Source organism: Odocoileus virginianus, chromosome 8 (assembly GCF_023699985.2).
Source record: "Odocoileus virginianus isolate 20LAN1187 ecotype Illinois chromosome 8, Ovbor_1.2, whole genome shotgun sequence".
Classification (NCBI taxonomy): Eukaryota; Metazoa; Chordata; class Mammalia; order Artiodactyla; family Cervidae; genus Odocoileus; species Odocoileus virginianus.
This window is the reverse complement of record NC_069681.1, coordinates 19,506,517-19,531,275: the sequence shown is the minus strand read 5'-3', so window position 1 is coordinate 19,531,275 and position 24,759 is coordinate 19,506,517. Positions and strand designations below refer to the sequence as shown.

Below are 24,759 nucleotides of genomic sequence, written 5' to 3'. Positions count from 1 at the left end.
AAAGCAAAGTAACAGCAATAAACTGAGAGTGGTTTCAACTGGGAAAATGATGCTCAGCTCCATATGCAGTAATGGGCAGGTTTCCAGAAGGACCCGATGTACTCTCAAGCGTGCGTTTAGCACATAAAACTACAATCCTCATCATAAATTTGATCTACAGCCAAGGAATTATGTCCATTATCAAGTGAATGCATATTGTGCTGGTTGTACTTTGGGTAGCCTGCTCTTTTAAAAGGACTCTCCAAGGAAGGTTAAATTCATGCCTTATTTCTCTCTGCATTTATTTTCCTAGAGTTACAGAGGCCAAAGGTCAACAGCTTTGGTAGGTCTGGCCAGTATCTATTGACAGTGATGTTGAGGCAGTTGTTTTCACCAGAGATTCTTTTTTCTTCCTTTTTGCTTCATAAAGCAATATCAAAAAAAAAAAAGCAATATTTATTTTTGGCTGTGCTGTGTCTTCATGGCTATGTGGGCTTTCTCTGGCTTCGGTGAGCTGGGGCCACTCTCTAGTTGCGGTGTGGGGGCTTCTCTTGTGAAGCTCAGGCTCCAGAGCACGTGGTCTTCGGTAGTCGCGATGCAGGGCAGGGCAGGGGCTCCGGAGCCAGGGCTCAGTGGTTGTGGCGCGTGGGTTTAGTTGCTCCAAGGCATGTGGAATCTTCCTGGACCAGGGATCGAAACCTGCCTCCCCTGAATGGACAGGCAGATTCTTCTTTTTTTTTTTTTTTTTAAGAAGTTGAATATTTTATTATTAACTTGTTTATTCTCCTGCAAGGCTGTTGCCTCGCTGTATAAAAATAGCACTAGCAAACACAGTATATTGCAAAGTTAAGACAGTAATATTCTTTACTGGACACTATACAACTAACAAACTTTTCTCCACTGGCAGTTATTTCTAGTGGGAAGATCATTTTGACCCAAATCCAAGGATAGCTGTAAGCAAGTTACAATGTCATATAAGGTATAAGATAACCATGTTATCCTTGAATTACATAATTTTTGTAATTAGTTTTATCAGAGATAATTTCAGGAATTCTGAATAGTATAACTGGAGCCTAGCTTAAAAATCACAGGATGCTGTGGAAAAGATGCACAGTGTTTATCTGAAGGCTTTAGAAAGTTAAGGGGTATTTTCTTCAGGAAACATTGTTACAAGTAGTTTCTTTTGCTAAAAGTTGCTTTTTAAATATCTATCCACCACTAATTTAAGACAACTATGCTAGATTAAGTTGTTTCAAAGTAGTTTATTTAGGGGTTCCATTTTCATTCCTCAATAGATTTTCTGTATTTCTCATATGCTTCTTCACTCATTAGTTCATCTAGTTCTGAAGGGTTACTGAATGTCATCTTGATCAGCCAACCATCTTCATAACAAGACTTGTTGACAAGTCCTGGATTTTCTGCTAGCTTTATTAATTTCCGTTACTTCTCCTGATAGAGGGGAATAGCGTTCACTAGCAGCTTTCACACTTTCCAAAGCACCAAACTCCTCTTGTTTGTTCAACTTTGTCCCAACTTCAGGCAGACTACAGTAAACAACATCTCCCAAAGCTTCCTGTGCAAAACGGCTGATTCCCACTGCTCCAACACCGTTTTCTGTTGTTACCCATTCGTGTTTTTCTGTGAATGTCCGCGCCGACAGCAGCGCAGGGCCGGGGCGCAGCGCCCGGACGGCGCCCGCCCGCACTCCCCGGGGCAGCGGCGAGCAGCGCGCTGGGGGCCCAGACGGCGCGCAGGCTGCCGCCCGCGCCCGCACGCTCCGCACCGCTTGCAGCCCTGTTCGCACGGGTGCGGAGGGTCTCCGCGCGGCTCCTAGAGCACCCCGGCCAGCGGGGGCCCAGGCAGATTTTTAACCACTGGACCACCGGGGAAGTCCTAGAGATTCTTTTCTTCAAAGTGAGAGCTGGATCTCGCATTTCTTCCCTTCATATTCTCCAACGTCTGCGGTTTCACCGGAGACTACTACTGCTCCTCTGTGTCCCTTTTCTCTGGCATCACTCAGCTTCCCAGACCTGCAGAAGCATTTCCCTCCTCCACGGTGCTTTTTCTGACTCCCCAGGAAGAGTGCACTGTCTCTCTCCAGCCCTCCCTGCCTCTGGGTAACGCAGGAGGGTTCTTATTTGTATCACTACCGAGACCGGAAGTGTAGGGCAAATGTATATGTAAAGGCTTGTTTCTGTTGGTTGGTTATGAGCCACTCAAGTTTTGGATCTATTTTTGATCATTTTTATGTCTTGAGGTTGTAACAGGAAGGTTTGGGGGCGGCGGGGTGGGCGGCTACGAGGCCTTCTGTGAGCTTGCCTGGGAAACAGTGCCTGTCACCCTGGGGACCAGAGTGCAGCTCCCCGTCATGGAGCAGCCCCGAGGGGTGTGGTGGGGTCGACACATAGTGAGCAGAGGGGGAGATGAGGCTGGGTAGAGATGGAGGGCTGGATCACGTAGGGCTTTGTGACCGGGGGACTAGCAATTGGATTTTTAGTCCAAAGGCAAAGGGAAGCTGCTTTGAGCTTTAGGAGGGATGGTCCAGGGCACAGGTTCCATCTCCTGCACCTCTTCCTTTTTTCCCCTACTGGATTGTGAATGCACAGTTTGCCTTGTTGCAAGTATCGTGTTTACTGCATGCTTTCTTGAATGGCCTCAAAGCCACGGATGTGTTGAGAAGAAACACCAGAGCTTTCCACACAGACTAGCGGCAGCAGCATCCTTGAAACGGGTGAGCTGCCTTTCCCCACTCCCATTACCCTCTGACTTCTGACCTATGGGTTCTGGCACCACATTTACTTGCCAACTGACAGTGGAGAGTCTGCTGGTTTTCCATTTGATTTTAAAAATGAGTAAATAATTGCAGGCAACATGCAGACATGGCAAAAATGCAAAGGAAGCGACAGGATTTGGGCATCTCAGCTCCAGGGAGCGACTGCGACTCTGAGGGGTTTTTGGAACCCATCCATGTCTGAGGGCACACATGGCTGTTTTATGTCATATGCGTGGCTTTGGAGGTTCAGGAGGCCAACCCCGAGGGACATTTTGAAAAGTGATGGAAATGATTTTCAGTCCAAGGGAAAGAAGCTGGTCAGGTACTTAAGCTCCCGGGCCTACCGTCAAAGGCTCTAATTCTGTCCTGACAAACAGTAAAGAGAGCAAGTAAGTCCACTCATGTCACTTCAGTGTTCTTTTCCAAACATGTGGATTAAAGACAGTTGGGTTTGGAATCCATTCAGTTTGTGATTTTGCCAGGAGTTTCGTGGGTGTAAAGTTTAAAAATAGCTACGTACACATAGAATGTCTGTGGGGAAATGTGGGTAAATTCTAGGCTGGAAAAAGCTTCTGTGAGCAAGTGCCCTCAATGTTTAGCCCCAAATGTTTGCAAAGACAAACATTTTGGAGATCAGAGTAACAATTGTGTTTTATCCTTAGTCCAAACCAGAATGCCTCTGGATCCAAACGTGTGAGTGAATAGAGTGACTCAGAAATATGTGATGGTGGTGGGGGAGCGAAATTAAAGGCCCAGAATAAAGAATTAAAATTTAAAAAGAGGTGCAGGGGGGTGGGGGGTGGAACAGGGAGAAAAACTTCCATATATATATAGGCTAGAGAAGTTAGGATTTTTCGGTCTGGAAGCATGAAGGCAGATGGAATTAAAACTGAAAAGTGCAGTAAGTGGCTGAGGTTTGGGTAAATACGGTAAAGGCTGAGGTTCCAGTAAATACAGTCTTGCTCAGCCAGGGCCTTGTGAATTTTCCTCCCTGTCCACAATTTCCCTCTCTCAGCCCCCCAGGACATTTGGATTGAATTAATTATGAAGTAAGCAGCCTGATCAGGGTCAGGGGCCTTGACTCGAGAATGTGAAGATGGGGATTTATCATGAGAGGAGCTCTGGCTAGGTCAGCCACACACAAATACATCACTCATGTGTTCACTCCTTCCAATCTTATTTATTGCGGTACTGCTTGGACTAGTTTATACTTTGGTCTACATTATACTTGGACTAGTTTATACTTTGTGGATAAAACTTGTATCTAAACAACTACAGGGTTGAATATCCTGTGATCTGTCCTGAGTCAGGGACAACTAGTACCCGCACATGACAGCAGTGGGAAGGGCGCCCTGGCTTCCTGGAGGTGGTGTTTGCACTGGGCTCTGGTGGATGGTGGGGTTCTGAAGGGCGGGGAGTTGCAGAGGAATAAGTGGATGTTGGCACGTGGGTGGGAACTAGGTGTGTTCAGTGGAGAGTTAAGAGCCTATTCATCTGGAGTGAAGAACGGTAAGTGCGAAGAGGTGACGGGATCCTGGTGAAACCCTTGAGAGTGTGTCTTAGGAGAGGGCACTTTTGCAGGGTTGGCAGGCGGGACCCACGGGAGCAGGAGGGTGTGCAGAGCCTGTTAAAGATGAGCAGTGTGTGTGGATGGACAGGAGTGGACAGATGTCAGGCCATGGAGACTAGTGGGGCGTGTATGGCTATAGCCTGGGTGAGGCTTGCACAAAGACACCAGATAGTGGGCATGACTCTCAGGCAACCAAATCAGAGGTGCAAAAATACTTCTTCATCTTCTTTTTTCTTTTTAAATATTTATTTATTTGGCTGTGTCGGGTCTTAATTGTGGCACATGGGATATTTTAGTTGCAGAATGCGGGATCGTTTTTAGTTGCAGCAGGTGAACTCTTAGTTCCAGCATGTGGGATCTAGATCCCTGGCCAGGGATCAAACTTGGGCCCCCTGCATTGGGTGTGTGGAGTCTTAGCCACTGGACCACCAGGGAAGCCCCTTCATTTTTTTTTTTTAAATCAAACTAATTTTGACTCAAAAGCATCATCCTATATGTCACAGGGAAATCCCACTGAGTGACAGTTGAGGGCTGGAATAGGGACCCATCAGAGTCTTGGAGACGACATGACAGGCGAAGGGGAAGGGGCCTCGGGTCTCTCGTGGTCCTGCTGCCATCCTCGCTCTTCAGTCCCACAGTGGTCCCTGAAGCCAGCTTCTGTACCGTGAAGACAAACACCCCGAGGTGAGGTATTTGGATGCCCTCACTTTACAGAGGGGCCTTCCCAGGTGGCTCAATGGTAAAGACCCCGCCTGGCAGTGCAGGAGGTGCAGGAGACCTGGGTTTGATCCCTGGGTCGGGAAGATCCCCTGGAGGAGGCCATGGCAAGCCACTCCAGTACTCTTGCCTGGAGAACCCCATGGACAGAGGAGCCTGGTGGGCTACAGTCCATGGGGTTGCGAAGAGTTGGACACGATTGAGCAACTGAGCAGACGCACTTTGCAGATAAGGAAGCTGAGTCACAGAAGTTGTGGAGCTTGTTCAGTTTCACTGACTAGTAAGGAAGGGGCCGGGTTAGAAGACCTGTCTCTGTCGCTCGTCTGCAGCACTTACGTAGTTTGGGCTGGAGGGAAAGGAGAGGGCAGAAGCACATGGCACCTGGGCAGGATGCGTAAGCTGGAAGGGGCAGTTAGATGTGCAGGTTGGGAATAATCAGACGTACTGTGTTTTCATAGTTTTAGTATCTTTATTTTTTTAATCATAAAATTAATAAATACCATAGAAAACATACCGTGTACAAAAAGGAAAATTAAAAAATATCACCCACGATTTTACCACTCAGAAACAAAAGCTATTATGCCTTGGCACACTTTATTTTTTGTTACATTCTCTAGTTTATTTTTTAGATCCCACACATGAGTGATATCATACAGTATTTGTCTTGCTCTGTCTAACTTATCTTAGGTGGCATAATACCCTCTATGGCTATCCACATTGTTGCAAATGGCAAAATTTCACTCTTTTTTTTATGGTTGAGTAGTATTCTGTTGTGTGTATATACCACATCTTTTTTTTTGTGTGTGTAACTTTAATAAACTTTTAATTTTGTATTGGGGTATAGCCAATTAATAATGTTGTGGTCATTTCAGGTGAATAGCAGAGGACCTCAGCCATATGTGCACATGTATATATTCTCCCCAACCCTCCTCCCATCCAGGCGGGCACATAACACTGACTGGAGTTCCATTATATAATAATAGGTCTTTGCTGGTTATACATTTTAAATACAGCAGCGTGTACACGACCTTCTGTACATGACTAGAGTCCCTAACTATTCCCTTTCTCTTTGGCAACCATAAGTTCATTTTCTGTCTGTGAGTCTCTGTTTTATAAAGAAGTTAATCTGTATCATTTCTTTTTAGATTCCTCATATAAGGGATGTCATGATATTTCTCCTTCTCTGGCTTATTTCACTCAGTATGACACTCCCTAGGTCCATGCATGTTGCTGCAATGGCGTTATTTCATTCTTTTTAATGAATAATATTCCATTGTATGCGTGACTACGTCGTCTTTGTCCATTCACCTGTTGATGGACACTGAGGTTGCTGCCATACCCTGGCAATTGTAAACAATGCTGCGATGAACATTGGAGTGCATGTATCTTGTCAAGTTAGTGTTTTTGTTTTCCTCAAATATATACCCAGGAGTGAAATTGCTGAGTCACGTGGTAGTTCCAGTTTTAGTTTTTCGAGAAACCTCCACACTGTTTTCCACAGTGGCTGAACCAATTTACTTTTCCACCAGCAGTGTATTTTCTACTTTTCCACCAACGCCCTTTCTCTCCATCCTGGCCAGCATTTGTTATTTGTGGTCTTTCTGATGGTAGCTATTCTGACGTGTGTGAGGTGATATCTTCTTGTGGTTTTGATTTGCATTTCTCTGATGATTAGCAACATTGAGCATCTTTTCTTTTTTTTAAATTAATTTTAATTGGAGGGTAATTACCTTACAATATTGTGATGGTTTTTGCTATAGATCAACTTGAATCAGCCACTTCATGTGCCTGCTGGCCACCTGCATTTCCTCTTTGGAAAAATGTTTGACATGCTTCTTTACAATTTGTTTTTCTCTGTACTGTTTTACATGATCAAGAACAATGTATATATATCTATATATGTACTTATATTTATGTATTATATATGTATATATGTGTGTGTGTGTGTATATATATACACACATTCAGGTTGTTCCCCAGTGGTTTGCTGTTATAAATTCTACATGATAAACAGATGCATGTTTTTACCTCTGTTTTAGATCATTTTCTTGAGTGAGTCCCGGAAAGTGAATTACAATCCTTGAGCATTTTTGCAGCTACTGACATATCTATTGCCATACTTCCTTCCAAAAATATTGTACCAATTACTGCTAAAAGCTATGTATAAACATAAGTTGTGTATTAATTTTAAAACTTTGGCTGATTTGAGAAATGACCTCTTGTTGTGCCAGGCTTTGCCTCTTGATTTCTCTGATTGCTCAGAATGACCCTAGACAAAGGCCTTTTTAAAAAAATATTTTTAAAAAATAGTCTTGCTGGCTGAGTCTTTTGGCACCCTCTTAAATTTTGCCTCTCAGGTGAGTGGCTCACTTGCCTACCCTGGACCAGCTCTGATTCACGCCACTTTGCAAAGGAGGAAACCAGGGGTGAAAGATGAAATTCCTTTGATTTGGGTCACACAGGCAGTAAGCATGTGTGCTAAGTCACTTCAGTCATGTCTGACTCTTTGCGACCCATGCCAAGCTCCTCTGTCCATGGGATTCCCAGGCAAGAATACGAGAGTGAGTTGTTGCCATGTTCTCCTCCAGGAGATCTCCCCGACCCAGGGATGGAACCTGTGTCTCTTCTGTCTCCTGCATTGGCAGGTGAGTTCCTTACCACTTGCGCCACCTGGGGTCCTCAGGCAGTAAGTGGTGACATTCAAATTTGGGTAGGTTGACTCCAAAATCCTGTTTCTTTCTACTAACCTGTTTGGGTGCTTTGCTCTGGGTTTTTGAATGTGAATGACGAGGAGAGAGACGAAACCATTACACAGAGCTGAGGAGTTCTGGAGAAGAAGGAGCTGGTCCTTTCAGGCGTGTGAAGGTGTAGCAGTAGTTTAACGTGGGTCTTGTTGATTTGGGGCCATGGAGGAACCAGACACGTCCACTAGAGGCTTAGACAGCAGGTAGCTGAAAACTCAGGTCCGCCCCGCAGGACGGGCTGTGCCCGAGTAGGTAGGGTCTAGTGCTTACCTAATCTGGTGCAAAGGCCGGGTTAGACCCGGCACAGAGGTGTGACCAGGCGGAGTCCCTGGGATGGTCCCAGTTACACGTGGTTGGGTTACAGGCATCGGAAGTACTCCCCCTACACAGTGGCAGCAGTTCAGGGCATCCCAATGGGGCACGGCCGTGCCCGGGGACACTCCTGGAAGCCTGGGCATGGCTGTGAGCTCTGACACCCACCAAAGGAGCAAAGAGGCCACTGTGGGTCTGCAGAACCAGCTTGGGGTGAACACAGGCCCAGACCTCCTTGAGCTTTCTGGCCAAGGAGAGTGGTAGAGCCGCTGGCCTGGGCTGGTTGACTTGCATTGGGCACGGGAGGCTTGTTTTGCAGGAACCAGGACTAACTCTTGGCATGGTGAGAGGATGTGTGGTCTCCTTGCTACACACACCCATTTTTCCTCCATTGCCCCCATTGCATTTTCAGTCTTCAGACCACTTCCGAGGGCAGAGGACCAGGTGGTAGTCTCTTCTATGCATCAGTCTCTTATTGCTTCTGACCTCGTTGGAATCACTCCCATCTTATGGGGTCAGGTGGAGGCCTGAGGGGGTGACGGATAGTTCTAGGCCAAGGTTAGTCTGGGAGTCATGCAGGCAGAGTTTAGAGAGCATTCAGGAAGTTGGAACAGGTTGGAACAATTGAGGCCTGTAAGTGTGCGGTGAAAGTTGGCCAAGTAGCCGTGGGCGGGTGGACTGCCTGTGGTCTGGCAGTTTCGGAGTGGAAACAGAGCAGAAGTGCAGGATGGCTGGACTTGGGGGCCCGGCAGGTGAGGCAAGAGGGTGGGGTGGGGGGTTGCAAATGCTGTGGAGGCCACAGTGAGCCAGTCAGCCCGGGCTCCGGGAGGGGTGGGTGGGCCTGGACACTCCAAGGGAGCAGGGGAATGTAGAGATGGGGAACTGGCCAAGAGAAGGGAGCATGGGTTTTGTACGCTTGGAGGATCGGGTGGGGAGCTGTGGAGAGAGTGTGTGTTTAGGGAAGGGCAGCTCAGAACTGGGGATCTGGGAGAAAGAACAGCTTTCTTGCTGAGTGGTAACAAGCACCAGGGTCTGATTTGCTGGCAGTGGCTTGAGATGCAGATGAGAGACAAGCCAGGGAGGTGGGTGGAGGGTGTGATGATGGAAAGATGACTTCCGATCCAGTGGAGTCTGTCCAGAGAGATGGTGGAGAGGTGATGGTGGAATCGCGGATTGTAAAGAGCATGTTGAAACCAAACCCTGTCTGTCCTCCCGGCACCGGGCAGTTTGTGAAGTAGGCGGGTGTCAGCTGAGCAGAGCGTGGGGCCACTAGGAAGCCGGAGGGAATGGAAAGAGCATCTACCTTTACAAAATGCCCACTGTGCGGCAGGCAGTACAGCGACTTCCTCACAAACTCTGCTTAGTCACTCAGTCGTGTCCGACTGTTCGCAAACGCATAGACTGTCGCCCACCAGGCTCCTCCGTCCATGGGATTCTCCAGGCAAGAATACTGGAGTGGGTTGCCATGTCCTCCTCCAGGGGATCTTCCCAACCCAGGGATCGAACCCAGGTCTCCGGCATTGCAGGCGGACTCTTCACCGTCTGAGCCACCGAGGAAGCCCAAGAATACTGGAGTGGGTAGCCTCTCTCTTCTCCAGGGGAACTTCCCCACTGAGGAATAAACCAGGGTCTCCTGCATTGCAGGCAGATCCTTTATCAGCTGAGCTACCAGGGAAGCCCTCCACACAAATTACATAACTTAATTTTCATAGCGATCCTCCAGGGTAGGTGTTGTCATCCATATTTTACAAATGATAAAACTGAGGCTCAGAGAAGTTAATTAACTTTGCCCTGGGTTTCCAAAGTGAGTGGTGGGGTCAGAATGGGAAGCCAGGTTAACCTGATGCCAAAACCTGAGGCTCTGTATATGTAACTGTATTAGATCCTTTAGGAGGATTGTAAAATCTATGAAGTGAAGTGTTAGTCATTCAGTTGTGTCTGACTTTTTGTGACCCCATGGATTGTAGCCCACCAGGCTTCTCTGTCCTTGGAGTTTTCTAGGCAAGAATACTGGAGTGGGTTGCCATTCCTTTCTCCAGAGAATTTTCCTGACCCATGGATTGAACCCAATTGGAATTCCTACATTGTAGGCCGATTCTCTACCATCTGAGCCACCAGGGAAGTCCTGTAAAATCTACAGGGAAGAATAACTAGTAATGATGGGGTTAATAGGAGATGATGTCTCTCCCATTCAATCCTAGGTCCCCTGGGCTGATACAAAACTGTTCTGTGTGGTTTGTTTGTCCCCTGATTTGATTTAGTGATCAAACCGTGCAGTACCTTGTGCATCCTGGATCTCAAAAGTTTTTTTTTTTTATTGTTTTACTGAATTTACCAGCATATGAGTGGAAATTAAGAGTCTATGTAGTTTTTATATGTTGTAATATTTCTTCAAATAAATCTCTCCTAGAAATTATTGGATTGGCCAAAAGTTCATTTGGGTTTCATAAGCTCCTAAAGAAAAACCAGAACCAACTTTTTGGCCACTCCAAAGTTTTAAAAAAAGGCACAAATAGTCCACTGCCTGACACATAGGGTGCCTGTGTGTGCGCTCAGTTGTGTCCAGTTCTTTCCGACCCAATGGACTGTGGCCCACCAGATCCTCTGTCCATGCAGTTTTCCAGGCGAGAATACTGGAGTTGGTTGCCATTTCCAACTCCAGGGGATCTCCTTGACCCAGGGATCGAACCCATGTCTCTCGCATCTCCTGCATTGGCGGGCAGATTCTTTACCACTGCACCACCTGGGAGGCCTCAACACGTAGTGGGACTTAGTAAATACTTGTTGAATGAATAAGCAAATCCACTCAGACCAATGAAGAAAGAGGTGCAGGGAACTGAATTCTTATCACTTTTCAGGAATCTCAGTGGAGGGTGGGTTGAGGGGATTTATGAAAGGGCTTCAAAGGGCTTCGCAGGTGGCTCAGATGGTAAAGAATCTGCCTGCAATGCAGGAAACTCATTAGTCCCTGTATCAGGAAGATTCCCTGGAGAAGGACATGGCAACCCACTCCAGTATTCTTGCCTGGAGAATTCCATGGCAGAGGAGACTGGCGGGCTACAGTCCACAGGGTCTCGAAGAGTCAGAGAGGACTCTGCAAATCACACTTTTTTAAAGTGCTAGAAGGCCTTTTAACCATGAGGGGTCGCAATTAGAGTCTTGGTGGTGACTTTGGAAGGGCAGAATGTGGATGAGGGTGCAGGGGGCTAGACAAGGGCTCTCTAGCCACACAGACTAGAACCACGGGTAGAGCCTGCACTCTCCCAGGAGGATGTCAGTCTCATCAGTGGCTCTCCATTTGCCAAAGAGATCTGGTCTCAAGAGACCGAAGGAGGCCAGCTTCCAGGCTTCCTGCCCAGGGCCAGTGACTGGAGATGTCCAGGGAGGCTCACCCAAAGCATGAGGTGGTATCCACTCCTCCAGCCTTTGTAAACTCCATCCTTCAGTCAAGGAAAGCTCCCAACTTGGACCAAAATCATCACCCTACAGAGAAAATCCCTCATGAAAACCCCCTTCTGAGAACGTGATTTTATTTTTATTTTATATTGGAGTATAGCTGATTGAAAATGTTGTATTCATTTCAGATGTACAGCAGAGTGATTCAGTTATGTATATACATGTTATCTGTTCTTTTTCAAATTCTTTTTCCATTTCAGTTATTACAGAATATTAAGCAGAGCTCACCTGTGCTAGGTCCTTGTTGTTCTTTTTTTTTTCTTTAAAATATTCATTTATTTTTGGCTGTTCTGGGTCTTCATTGCTGCAGCAGGGTTTTCTCTAGTTGCAGCGAGCAGGGGCTATTGTCTGGTTGTGCTGCATGAGCTTCTCATTACAGCGGCTTCTCTTGTCACAGAGCATGGAGTCTAGGGCTCACAGACTTAAGCTCTAGAGCACAGGCTTAATAACTGTGGCACATGGGTTTAGTTGCTCTGAGGCATCTTCTGGGACCAGAGATCGAACCGATGTCCCTTGCGTTGCAAGCTGGATTCTTAACCACTGGATCACCAGGGAAGCCCGGTTATTCATTTTACATACATCAGTGTTGTACATGTCAACCCTCAAATCCCAATCTATCCCTCCTCCCCACCCCTTCTGCCCTGGTAACCGTGAATTAATTCTTAGTTTCTTTGCTAAGAAAAACTTGGTTTCTGTTGAGACATAGCATTGAGTCAACTTAAATTACAATGAAATAAGGCAGTGTCACTAGAGTTTCTAATTAATAAACATGAACCACTAAGCTGCTCACATTTCCCTTTTTGCTTTGGCTTCTAGGAAATTCATCTGCAGCAGTTTTCTTTACTGTTGGCATATTTCTACTCTTTCTTTCCCTTAGCCCCGATTTCCTATTTCTCTTTGCATTGTCTTATGTCACTGTAATTTCAGTGGCTTCAATACCTTGTGGAAATAAAATAATTAAATGCAGAATAATAAAAGGAAGTGAAGCGCCTCGAGTGTTCTTCGGGGCGGAGTCTTCTGCAAAGCAAAGGGCAGTCACTGGCCCTCCTGGGCAAGGCGGCCACTAGGTGGCACCAAAGCTTTCCTGCAGCCATCCTTAGCCAGGCGATCTGGCCTACAAGTGTTTCTGTATAACGGGGTACTTCTTGGACTGGGCTAACCACGTTTCGAGTTGCTCCTCTCCACAATGCTCTGGCTATAGTTCTAGGGCCTGGGCAGAGCTAACCCCCATGGAAGCAGCTCCATTAGTGACACCATCTGGGAGAGCGGGAGGGGAGATGGGACCCTCCTCACAAATGGAGAGTTTAGGGGGGGTGTGTTATGGGGGCATGGGGAAGGGGCTTTTCAGCTTCCCCGGTGCCTGGTGACTTCGGTCTGAAATGAACATACTGCCCTAATGTTGGGCACATAACTGGACAATAGTTATCACACCTGTGCAATAGAAACTGACTTTTAAAAAGACCCAAGAGTGCCAGCATTAATTTCCATTAGTGTTTGCTCCCATTATTCACTCAGAGAAATTATGTCATTCAAAGCCATTTTGTAAAAAAGCCTTCTGTGGAAGCTGGAAGAATGTAATTCTAAAAAAACCTTTAAATTCAGGTTCTTGACTCTTCTTGAATCCATGTGTTATAACTGTGACAAAAGATGTTTCCTTTGAGAAGCCATTTTTATTCATGTCAATTTCTTGTTTCTTCAAGTGTCTAACAGTATCTGATCAGTTGTGTTTCCAGAGAATTAAAGAGGGGTGGAATACTGCAGATCATTGAGGGGCGTATTTATATCCAGACCAGGAATGTGGAGCAATGTAACCCTGGGCAGGGGTGGGGGTCGGGAGGGTGGGGGGCGCGGGGAGGCGGCCGTCCAGCTTTCCACTGTTCTCCTGAAATTTGGACTTGGGATCACTGGCCAGAAGTGGCTCTGGGTGCTCTGAGGCCTTGCGAGGGAGAAACTCTCAACAGTTTTATTTGCTCTTAGAAAAATCTCTTCCAGAAATTCTATGAGTCTACTCAGGTGCCTTTTACCTGGTGGATTGGAGAATTCATTCATCTACAGAAGGCCCAGGAGGGGAAGAGGAAGTACTTGGATTTCTCCTGTTTGACGAGGGGCTAGAGAGATCAGCCATGGGCTCAAGGGCCTTCCTGATACGAGTAAACACTTGGCCTCACCCGGAAGGCGCTGGATGGTGCAGCTCAGCAGGCTTCCACGTGACTGCACCCCTGTCCTTGGGTCTCAGGGATCAAGCAGCCCCCAGTGCTACCACCCTTCTGTTGACCACACATCAACCCCTCCACCATCACAAAAGTCTCCAGGGGCTCGCCACGCTCCTCCATGGGAGACCCAACTGGGGTGACCCAGGGTGGTTTCTGTAGGGCTTGAGCTTGGTCCATTAGGGACCCCCAAGAAACATTTGATCTTTAAAGTAGATACTCAGTAGTGCTACTAGTAGATACTAGGTGGATCTTCCTGGTGGCTCACATGGTAAAGAATCCGCCTGCAATGCAGGAGACCCGGGTTCAATCCCTGGGTTGGGAAGATCCCCTGGAGAAGGGAATGGCAGCCCACTCCAGTATTCTTGCCTGGAGAATTCCATGGACAGAGGAGCCTGGTCCATGGGGTCGCAGAGGATCGGACTCGACTGAGCGACTAACACTACTACACTACAGGTGGGAGACCACGGTGGGACCATAAGCAGCAATTTGGGGAGTCTTATTTGGAAAAGGGGCAAGTAAGGGATGGCCTGTGAGCTAGACTGGGGCACTTATTAACACGACCCCTGGGGCAACGCTGGGGAGAGAAATGCAAGGTCAAGGAGACATGTTATCCATTAAACAACAAGAAACTACAGCTAAAATACAGATCTTCCATCAAGAATTTTCTTTTCCAGGAGAAAAATAATTTGAGATAACCTCAGCTTTTAAAAATTGAACAAATTTATTGAGCACCTACTGTATGCCGGCAAGCATCTATCACAATAATAATCTGAAAGGGAGAGGATTCCCCAGGGAGTATCAGGAGCCCTCCTGGATGAGGACAGCACTGGAGGTGGGTCAGCAAGGGGAGCTGAGCCCCAGGAGTGCCTCTGGAGCCCCTCCTCCCCAGAGAGACTGCTGTCTGCAGGGAGGGGCAAGTCTGAGTGAGGATGTGCGGTCTTCTCTCCCTTCTTGTGTTACGGGGGCATCTTGCATTTCCTGTTGTGGAAGAGGTTTGCTGACACCCTTTGCTGGCGCTCAGTTTGGTAGACTGCACTGTGCTGCAGTGGGGGAGTCAGTGAGAAAGGGTGAAGGCAGACTGCATCCGAATTGGCTCCGAAGCATCCGTAGGGTGTGGGTGTGAATGTTCTGAGCTAAGGGTGCTGCTGAAGGGTGAAGACTGGAGGAGCCATCGCCTGGCTGACAGTCCACTCATGGATGCCCCAGTGACTTTACTGTCCTGAGCTTGCCTCCTGGTCCTTGGGGGCTACGTCAGCACCTGAATGGTTAGCATGTTGCTTTGCATCCTCAGCTACAGGCTGTGAGTCCCATTTCCTAGCAGCAGGTAGAAAGCCAGTGACTTTCTAGGCATCATTGCTGCAGAAAGAAGCCCCACACTGCTCTGAGCCCTGTGGTTCTGTAGTCATCAGCGTGGTCCCAGGAGCGTGATTTCTTGGTCTTGGGCATCACAGCTACAAAGGGATGCAGACCTCCGTTCTTCATCATTGACTGTGGCTGAGATCTCAAGTCTCAAGTCAACCTCAGTCAAACACAAGGGCTGGCCAACTATGACTCTCAGGCCAAATCTGACCCTCCACCTGTTCTTGTAAAATAAATTTTCTTGGAACTCAGCCGCTTCCCTTCATTTACATATCCTTGGCTGCTTTCACACTATCATGACAGAGTTCAGTAGTTTCGACAGAGACTGTATGACTGGCAAAGACTAAAATATTTATTATTTAGCCCTTTATAAAAAGTTTGCTCACTCCTGGTGTAGAATTATAAAAGATCATAATTTTATGTAATTAAATCAGAGTACAGTATTGTCATCTGTAGTCCTGAAAGGGCTTCCCTGATGGCTCAGTGGTAAAGAATCCACCTGCCAATGCAGGAGACAGAGAAGACACAGGTTTGATCCCTGGGTTGGGAAGATCCCCTGGAGGGGGCATGGCACTCTGCTCCAGTATTCTTGCCTGGAGAATCCCATGGACAGAGGAACCTGGCGGGCTATAGTCCATGGGGTCACAAAGAGTCAGACACAACTTAGTGACTAAACAACAACAATCCTGGAGTGTCCAGGCTGTTCGGGGTAGGAGCGAAGGTTCTCATTACAGGGACAGCAAAGACTTTGGCTCAAGTGTGATGACTAGTGAGGGCTGCTGGGAGGATTGTGTTGAGGAGGATTCTGAAGGCTGGTGTGGATGCTTCCAGGGAGGTGTAAACTGGGCCATGAGTCATCCAGGCGAGGAGCACCAGGGTGGGACGGGACCTCGGCAAGTCCACACTCTTCTTCTCCAAAGGTGCACGGCAACCAGGGACAGCTTGGTGTGGCTCCTGATGCCAGCACTTGGCACTGCTGATTGGGATTGTAAACATTCCCTTGCTGGAGTGGGAGAGACGCGAGATTTGAATACCATTCATGCTGCGACAGAGGCAGGCGACCACAGGCAAGACCAAGGTCAGGTCAGAGCTCCAGCTTTAACTCAGGCTCCTCTGCACACGGGCAGCAGTGTTGGTTCAGGACGGCATCTTGTGTAAAGCTTCCCACTTGGAGAACAGGGGAGGGCATTTATGACTCAGTGCCATGAAAACGCCAGTTAAAACTGCTACAAATTGTTTAAAAATGAAAAAATGACAATGCATGTTTACTGGAGAAAGCAGTATAAAAAGTGGCCCATTTACATGTACCTGTCTAGACAGCCCTTAAATTGTGGATTTAAACATGGAAGCATGAACGATCTTTCCTCAGTGGTCCAAATAAATCCAGGTAGTGGTCTTCTGTAGACTCCCGACCTGTTACAGTGCATGTGTTTGAAAAGTGCATTCAAATCTAGTTCTTAGAGCTCAGATCGTATTTTAGATGTACCAAGAGTCTGTTATTTGGGCTCAATCTGTATAAAGCTTATTAGCCACTTTTGCATAAATGCTGATTTTTGGATGGTGCGTGGCATCACTGTAGTGATATGAGTGCTGAAGTGAGGTCTTACTGTAGTCTGATTATATATCTACTGTTTTACTAAGGTGACTCTTTTCACTGTAACAGTTCCCAGAAATCCTCAGGGCCACTGCTCCCTGGCAGGGTAAACAAAAACGGAGAATCCACTAAGGTATACATCACGAGCACTGACCTCTCCTCCAAGTTGCTTGCTATCTTTCTCACATTGAGCATTTTGGCTTTAGTTGTTTTTCCTTCATGTCATGAAAAATTGTGCAATCAGCTCCAGCTGACTAGGTTTTCTTTTCAAATAATTATAGGAAGCATTTAAATTAGGTAAGTGCATTAAACCATATCCCAAATGGAATTGAGTATTTAAAAAATATATTTTATGACCTAAAAGTTTGTTGAGAATCTATTTGCATAAAAATCCCAGTGTCTTTATCGACTCTTAAAATGCCATGAGCCCCTAGAAATACACCACCTCACGGGCGAGAAAGGCTGGCCTGCAAGGGTGTTAGTGACCCATGAGACAGATCATCAGACTCCAGACGGGCCTGGGGGAGCTGGGCTGAGAACACGATGGCACCAGACCCCAGAAGGGCAAGGTGGGACCTGAGTCTGTGGCTCTGAAAGACACGAGTGGGGGTGCTCAGATGTAGAATTCCTCCGTGTCATTGTCCCCGCATCCGGCCAGCACTGAGGGTGCTGGGACGTCTCTGCCAGTCTGCCCGGCCTGGGGGGCATGGGAAGGGCATTCTGGGGGTGACTCTGTGAGCGAGGAGGTGTCTGAAGCTGGGGGAGCGGCGACGGCTGTGGCCGAGGAGCCCGAAGGCCCTTTGAAGAGAGGGAGGGTGGCCCAGGGGCCCCCCGCAGTCTCGCCGCCCCCAGTGGGCAGGGGTCCTTCTCTGAAGCCCCTGCGCTCTGACCAGAGGCCACTGCCTCGTTCCGGGGGGCGCGGTGCTTCCTCGGGGCTGCAAAACCTGCTGGGTGCTGAGTAGGCAGAGACCACGGACAGGTCGGAGGAGGAGAGCCGCAGCCCGGTGTCCACGTCCGTCTCCTGGGCACCCTCCAGGTCATCGATGGAGAGGAGGTGGCCATGCCCCCGCTCCGGCGCCCTCTGTCCCCCGCTGCCTGAGCTTGCAGACCGCTGCGCTTCTGCCGCGTTGGCCGGGGAGGGGTCTCCGGTGGGCAGACAAAACAAGGACTTGCTTCTCTGGAAAGACCAGGGCAGGCTGGGAGGGCAGGTGGCACACCTGGCAAATTCCTGCGGGTGCCTGGTAGATGGACCTGCCTGGCCGAGCCCCGGGTGTGATGCGTCCAGTGGCGGCTGCGGGCGGCCTGGGGTCCGGCTCTGCGCAGTGGCGCCCGGGGAAGACGTGGAGCCAGGTTTCTGCTCTGAGGCCTGGTGAGCCCTGCCAGGTTTAGGGCGCTTCCTGTGCCCCTTCTGTGCCTGCAGGGGCAAGAGGGGACACCGTTATCAGTGCCGGCCTGGGGGTCCACCTGGCAACGGGGATTCACTGCTAAACAGAACAGGAAACACACTTTCTGATGGTTGGAAACTTCCAGAACTGTCTCGGCAATAAAGCAACGCCAGCAATGTCACTGGGGCTTCCCAGTGCCCTGGTGGTAAAGAACCCGTCTGCCAATGCAGGAGACATAAGAGACAGGGGTTCGATCCCTCCGTGGGGAAGATCCCCTGGAAGAGGAAATGGCAACCCACTCCAGTATTATTGCATGGAGAATCCCATGGACAGAAGAGCCTGGTGGGGCCCAGTCTGTGGGGTCGCAAAGAGTCGGACACATCTGAGCACATACATATACATACATACAGAAATTTCATTCTCCAAATTCTGAAGTGAAGACAAAGACTGCAGGGCTTGGGGGAAGACAGATCAGATTTCTGAGTCTGAGCAGACGTCCCTGAACCCAGGAGGAGAGGCAGTCCCTAGTCACAACAGGGAATAGGACCTCTTCCAGCGCACATGCAAGGACACTCCATGGATTAGCGACAAGCCTGAGGCCTGGCTGAGCGGGACAGAGGACACAGGGATTACCATTCCATGTACAGAGGATGCTCGAACGGTCTGCTCCCCTCTGGCGAAGCCCCAGCATTTAGACATGCTCCCAACCGAGGACAGGGTGGAAACGTCAAGATGGGGCTTGATCCTAGTGCACGTGTGACCATCGGGACACATCCCAGGGGCGGCCCTTGGTTCAGGGCGGTAAACCTTCATTGAGTGAGGGGCTATCAGGAAATCTGCATGTATTGACTCGCTTTAGGAACCACTGACTCCTCTGTGTCCCCTTTCAGAAACTGTAAGGCGAAGGGGGCAGCTGACTACTGACCAATCCCGTGGATGCCGCTGAGGGGCAAAGGCAAGGCCCCAGGGTCAGTCAGTTCCATCCTTCAGCAGCGCAGCCCTGACCTCTGTTCTCTCCCCCACCTTCCCTGCAGCTCTGCAGGAGTTTCTGCTGCACAGAATTAATTGGGAACCTCTCTTCCAATGGATGTTCCCACCTGGGGCTGCTGCTCTCAGTTTCCCCCCGCCCCGGTCTGCTCCCCAGGCCTCCGGGCCAAACTTACTATGCAAAATTTCAGTTAAATAATGGATGTGTGGGGGACAGTGATTCTGGTTCTGTTTAGTATAGGATCATTTCATTTATTGTTCATTTGCTCTTTCGTGTCTGACTCTTTGAAACCCGTGGACTGCAGCATGTCAGGTTCCCCTGCCCTTCACCATCTCCTGGAGCTTGCTCAAAATCATGTCCATCAAGTCGGTGATGCCATCCAACCATCTTGTCCTCTGTCACCCCCCTCTCCTGCCCTCAATAAATTTCATTTATGAATTCCCAAATAAGGAAAGAATTTTTTTTTTAAACACTCAAGTACAGTTTACTCCAAGGAATATTTCCCGGCTCTCTGCAAGACTCTGAGACCCTGGACAGCACACACCCCCGTCTCCCTGTTACACAGGAACCCGGTCGTCCCACAGCCACTTGGGAAGTTAAGTTCAACGCCCTGTACACCTATTTGTACCTGTTACAGGTAAAGGAGGGGAAGCTAGAGTGAGAAGGACTGTTTTCAACCACAGGAAGCACATTTCATTGAAAGGACAGGAGACAAAAAGAACTCAGGTGGAGCCTGTGATGACAGGCACAGTGCTAGCGTGGACGGGGAGAGGCCATGCCTGTCCGTGGGGCGGAGGAGTGTCCGTGGAGGCGGGCGTGGGCGTGGGCAGCTGTCGAGCTAGTGGGAGACACGGGTAGAGAGGAGGCTGGGTGGGAGAGAGAGGCCAAGACAGACAGAGGCTGACACCTGGCAGGTAAGCGAGGGAGTTGTGACGGGCAGGGAGCCAGCAGTCTGAATGATTAGAGACCAGGTGCGTGGAAGGCAATGCTGTGGGTCAGCCTGGGGCTGGAGTCTAATAGTGGTCAAGGAGACCCTGACCACCTGGGTAAGAAATCCACAATCTTATCTTTTTGCTGAGGTCATATTCAGTCTTGATTATGTGCCCCACCCTCCCCGCCATAGGATCATTCCTTTCATTCTTGAGATCTTTGCTTAACTTCAGATATTTCTTAATCCTATAAATAGACTTATTGACTCACTTTTTTTCCCAATCAATATTAAATGAGGGTCTTTCCTGCAGAGCTTCTCATCTGGACTGCTTAAGCTTTGACTGGGTTATTAAAGGTGTGCCGACATATGGGTCTCTTTCAGTGACAGCCTCTTGCCATCTAAATATTATCATTTTTTATGTGCTCTGATGTGGAAAAGGTCTGGAGGACCAGGCAGAGACAATTTTGAATAAGACAAGATATTGAACCCCCACAAGTAACACACAACATTGAAATGTATTGAAGTAAGCCACGATGGTCAGTTCAGTGGCTCAGTTGTGTCTGACTCTCTGCGACACCATGGACTGCAGCACGTCAGGCTTCCCTGTCCATCACCAACTCCTGGAGTTTACTCAAACTCATGTCCTTCGAGACAGTGATGCCATCCAACCATCTCATCCTCTGTTGTCCCCTTCTCCTCCTGCCTTCAATCTTTCCCAGCATCAGGGTCTTTTCACATGATTCAATTCTTCACATCAGGTGGCCAACGTATTGGAGTTTCAGCTTCAGCATCAGTCCTTCCAATGAATACTCAGGACTGATTTCCTTTAGGATGGACTGGTTGGATCTCCTTGCAGTCCAAGAGACTCTCAAGAGTCTTCTACAACACCACAGTTCAAAAGCATCAATTCTTCGGCGCTCAGCTTTCTTTATAGTCCAACTCTCACATCCATACATGACTACTGGAAAAATCATAGCTTTGACTAGACAGACCTTTTAATGTCTCTGCTTTTTAATATGCTGTCTAGGTTAGTCATAGCTTTTCTTCCAAGGAGCAAGCATCTTTTAATTTCATGGCTGCAATCACCATCTGCAGTGATTTTGGAGCCCAAGAAAACAAAATCTTTCATTGTTTCCGCTGTTTCCCCATCTATGTGCCATGAAGTGATGGGACCAGATGCCAGAATCTTAGTTTTCTGAATGTTGAGTTTTAAGCCAACTTTTTCACTCTCCTCTTTCACTTTCATCAAGAGACTCTTTAGTTCTTCACTTTCTGCCATAAGGGTAGTGTCATCTGCATATCTGAGGTTATTGACATTTCTCCCAGCAATCTTGATTCCAGATTGTGCTTCATCCAGCCTAGTATTTTGCATGATGGTAAAGTGAGTGGCAATGTGTGAGCTCTATTGGAATGCAAAGGAGGGGGGGTTGATTTTATAGAGGGTTGAGGCAGCATGGGTAGAGGGTAGAAAAAGCTTGCCTTAAGAAGTCATGCTTGGACAAAACCTTGGAAAGTGGAGGAGGGTTTTGCCAACTAGAAGGCAGCGGGCATGGCATGGAAGGGCACATAGGCACAGAAGCAGCCTGCATGGAGGCTGGCTCACTGAAGCAGAGGTGAGCCCTGAGGACTGAGAGGAGCCTCGCCAGGGGATGGATATATATATATCCTTTTTCAGGTTCTTTTCCATTTTTGTTATTATAAGATAACTGAATATAATTCACCATGCTATACAGTAAACCTTTGTTATTTTCCCTGATGGTTCAGCTGGTAAAGAATCTGCCTGCAATGCAGGGACCCAGGTTTGATCCCTGGGTCGGGAAGATCCCCTGGAGGAGGAAATGGCAACCCACTCAAGTATTCTTGCCTGGAGAATCCCATGGACAGAGGATCTGGTGGGCTAAAGTCCATGGGTCACAAAGAGTTGGACATGACTGAGCGACTAACACTTTGTTATTTTATAGATGGTAGGGTGCATCTGCTAGTCCCAGACTCCTAATTTATCCCTCCCTTGTGCCTTCCCCTTTGATAACTGTTAAGTTTGTTTTCTATGTCAAGGAGTCTGTTTCTGTTTTATAAATAAGTTCATTTGTATCATATTTTAGATTCCACATATAAGTGATATCATACAACAGTTCTCTTTCTCTGACTTACTTCACTTAGTATGATAATCTCTAGGTCAATACATGTTGCTGCAAATGGCATTATTTAAACATTTCTTTTTTTATGACTGAGTGATATTCCATTGTATGTATGTACCACATCTTTATCTATTCATCCGTTGATGGACATTTACATTGCTTCCATGACTTGGCTATTGTAAATAGTGCAGCAGTGAACACTGGGATGAATGTATCTTTTTGAATTAGAGTTTTCATCTCTTCCACATAAAAGATTGCCCAGGAGAAAGATCAAGGGATTATAGGTAAGTTGAATTTTATTTTTTTTTAAGGAAACTCCATAATGTTTCCATAGCAGCAGTACCAACTTACAGTCCCACCAACATTGTAGGAGGGTTTCTTTTCCTCCAAGTCCTCTCTAGCATTTATTATTTGTAGACTTTTTGATGACGGCTGTTCTGACTGGTGTGAGGTGATACCTCATTATAGTTTTGACTTGCATTTCTCTAATACCTAGCAATGTTGAGCATCTTTTCACGTGCTTTTTGGCCATCTGTATGTTGTCTTTGGAGAAATGTCTATGCACGTCTCTTGCCCATTTTTGATTGGATTGGTTTTGTAAATAATTTTATTTATTTATTTTTGGCTGTGCTGGGTCTTGCTGCATGGGCTTTTTTCTCTAGTTGCGGAGGCTGGGGGCTACTCTCTAATTGCAGTGCCCAAGTTTCTTATTGGGGTGGCTTCTCTTGTGGATCATGGGCTTCCGTGGTTGCAGCTCCTGGGCTCTAGAACACAGGCTCAGTTGTTGTGGCACATGGGTTTAGTTGCGCCGTGGCATGTGGGATCTTCCCGGATCAGGGATTGAACTCGTGTCTCCTGCATTGGCAGGCAGATTCTTTTCCATGGAGCCAGCAGGGAAGGCTTTGATTGTTATTTTTTTATATTGAACTGTATGAGCTGTTTGTATATTTTGGAAATTAAGCACTTGTCGTCACATTGTTTGCAAATATTTTCTCCCACTCTATAGGTTGTGTTTTTGTTTTGTTTACAGTTTCCTTTGCTGTGCAAAATCTTGTAAGTTTGATTAGGTCCTGTTTGTTTATTTTTATTTCTTCTGCCTTGGGAGACTGACCTAAGAAAATATCACTTTGATTTATGGTAGGGAATGTTTTGCCTATGTTCTCTTCTAGGAGTTTTATGGTGTCATGTCTTATATTTATTGATAAGTCTTTAAGCCATTTTGGGGTTTCCCTGGTAGCTCAGTTGGTAAAGAATCCGCCTGCAATGCAGGAGACCCCAGTTTGATTCCTGGGTCGGGAAGATCCCCTGGAGACGGGATAGGCTACCCACTCCAGTATTCTTTGGCTTCCCTGGTGGCTTAGCTGGTCAAGAATCTGCCTGCAGTGCAGGAGACCTGGGTTTGATCCCTGGGTTGGGAAGATCCCCTGGAGAAGGGAAAAACTACCCACTCCAATATTCTGGCCTGGAGAATTCCATGGACTGTAGAGTCCATGGGGTCGCAAAGAGTGGGACACGACTGAGCGACTTTCACTTTAAGCCATTTTGAATTTTTTTTTTTTTGTATGATGTGATTCAGTGTCCAAACTTCACTGGTTTACAAGCAACTGTCTAGCTTTCCCAGTACCACTTCCCTCCATTGTATATTCTTGCCTCCTATGTCAAAGATTAATTGACTCTAGGTGTGTGGGTTTAATCTGGGCTTTCTAGTCTATTCCATCGATCTATACATCTGTTTTTGTGCCAGTCCCGCGGTGTTTTGATTATTGTAGCTTTGTAGTATTGTCTGAAATCTGGGAGGATTACTGCGCCTCTTCATCCTCAGTCTCTAATTCTGTGAGTGTGTTGGGGGGTGGGGTGGCTCCCCTCCTGCCCATCAGGCTCTGTACAGCATATTGAAATTCTCAAGCCGTTCTGCAGAGGGTGGCCTAGGGAGCTGGAGGCCAAGAGCAACAATTGTAGAGATTTCTGATGGTCTAAATCACAGATTTTTAAAGAATACAATGCAAAACACTTTTAGTACAGGTTGTAAGGTATGGTTCTCCTAAAGATCACACTCCCCTAGACCATTCTATGTGTTTTCTCAAAAATAATTTTATTTACTTTTGGCCATGCTGGGTCTTCATTGCTGCGTGGGCTTTTCTGTAGTTGTGGTGAGCAGGGGGCTGCGCCTCTAGTTGGGGTGAGCAGGCTTCTCATCGTGGTGGCTTCTCTCGCGGAGCACGGTCTGTAGGGCGCACAGGGGCTCGGCAGTGTAGCCCCCCGGACTCCGGAGCTCAGGCGCAATAGTTGCAGCGCAGGGGGTTCGCTGCTCCACAGCATGCGGGGTCTTCCCGGATCAGGGATCAAACCCGTGGCCCCTGTCCTGGCAGGAGGATTCCTCATTACTGAGCCACCGGGGATGCCCTCTGTGTGCATTTTCTGTGCACGGGGACCTTGCTGAATTCGGTGAGGAAGGTGCTGAGCCGAGCTGGTTCCTCCTGGGGGTGTGATCCACTCCCCAGGGCTTGCTGCTCTGCGCTCAGCATCCCCGGGAGCCCCAGCCCAGCCACTCTCTATGCCTTCTGCTCTGGTTAGTGACCCATCTTCTCTGCAAAGGTCTG

General features: G+C 47.8%; 1 protein-coding gene and 1 pseudogene across 1 annotated transcript in view; both read right to left on the bottom strand.

Moving 5' to 3' along the window:
• Window positions 1-1,087: 1,087 nt before the first annotated feature.
• On the bottom strand, window positions 1,088-4,939 carry LOC110140944 (glycine cleavage system H protein, mitochondrial-like; annotated as a pseudogene).
• A 9,527-nt stretch (window positions 4,940-14,466) lies between these two features.
• FAM124A (family with sequence similarity 124 member A) overlaps window positions 14,467-24,759 on the bottom strand; it is a 109,962-nt gene continuing 99,669 nt past the window's right edge. The window contains exon 4 of the mRNA XM_020899624.2: window positions 14,467-18,131. Coding sequence (XP_020755283.2) covers window positions 17,331-18,131 — 801 coding nt within the window. The 3' untranslated portion in view covers window positions 14,467-17,330. The remainder of the gene's footprint in view (window positions 18,132-24,759) is intronic.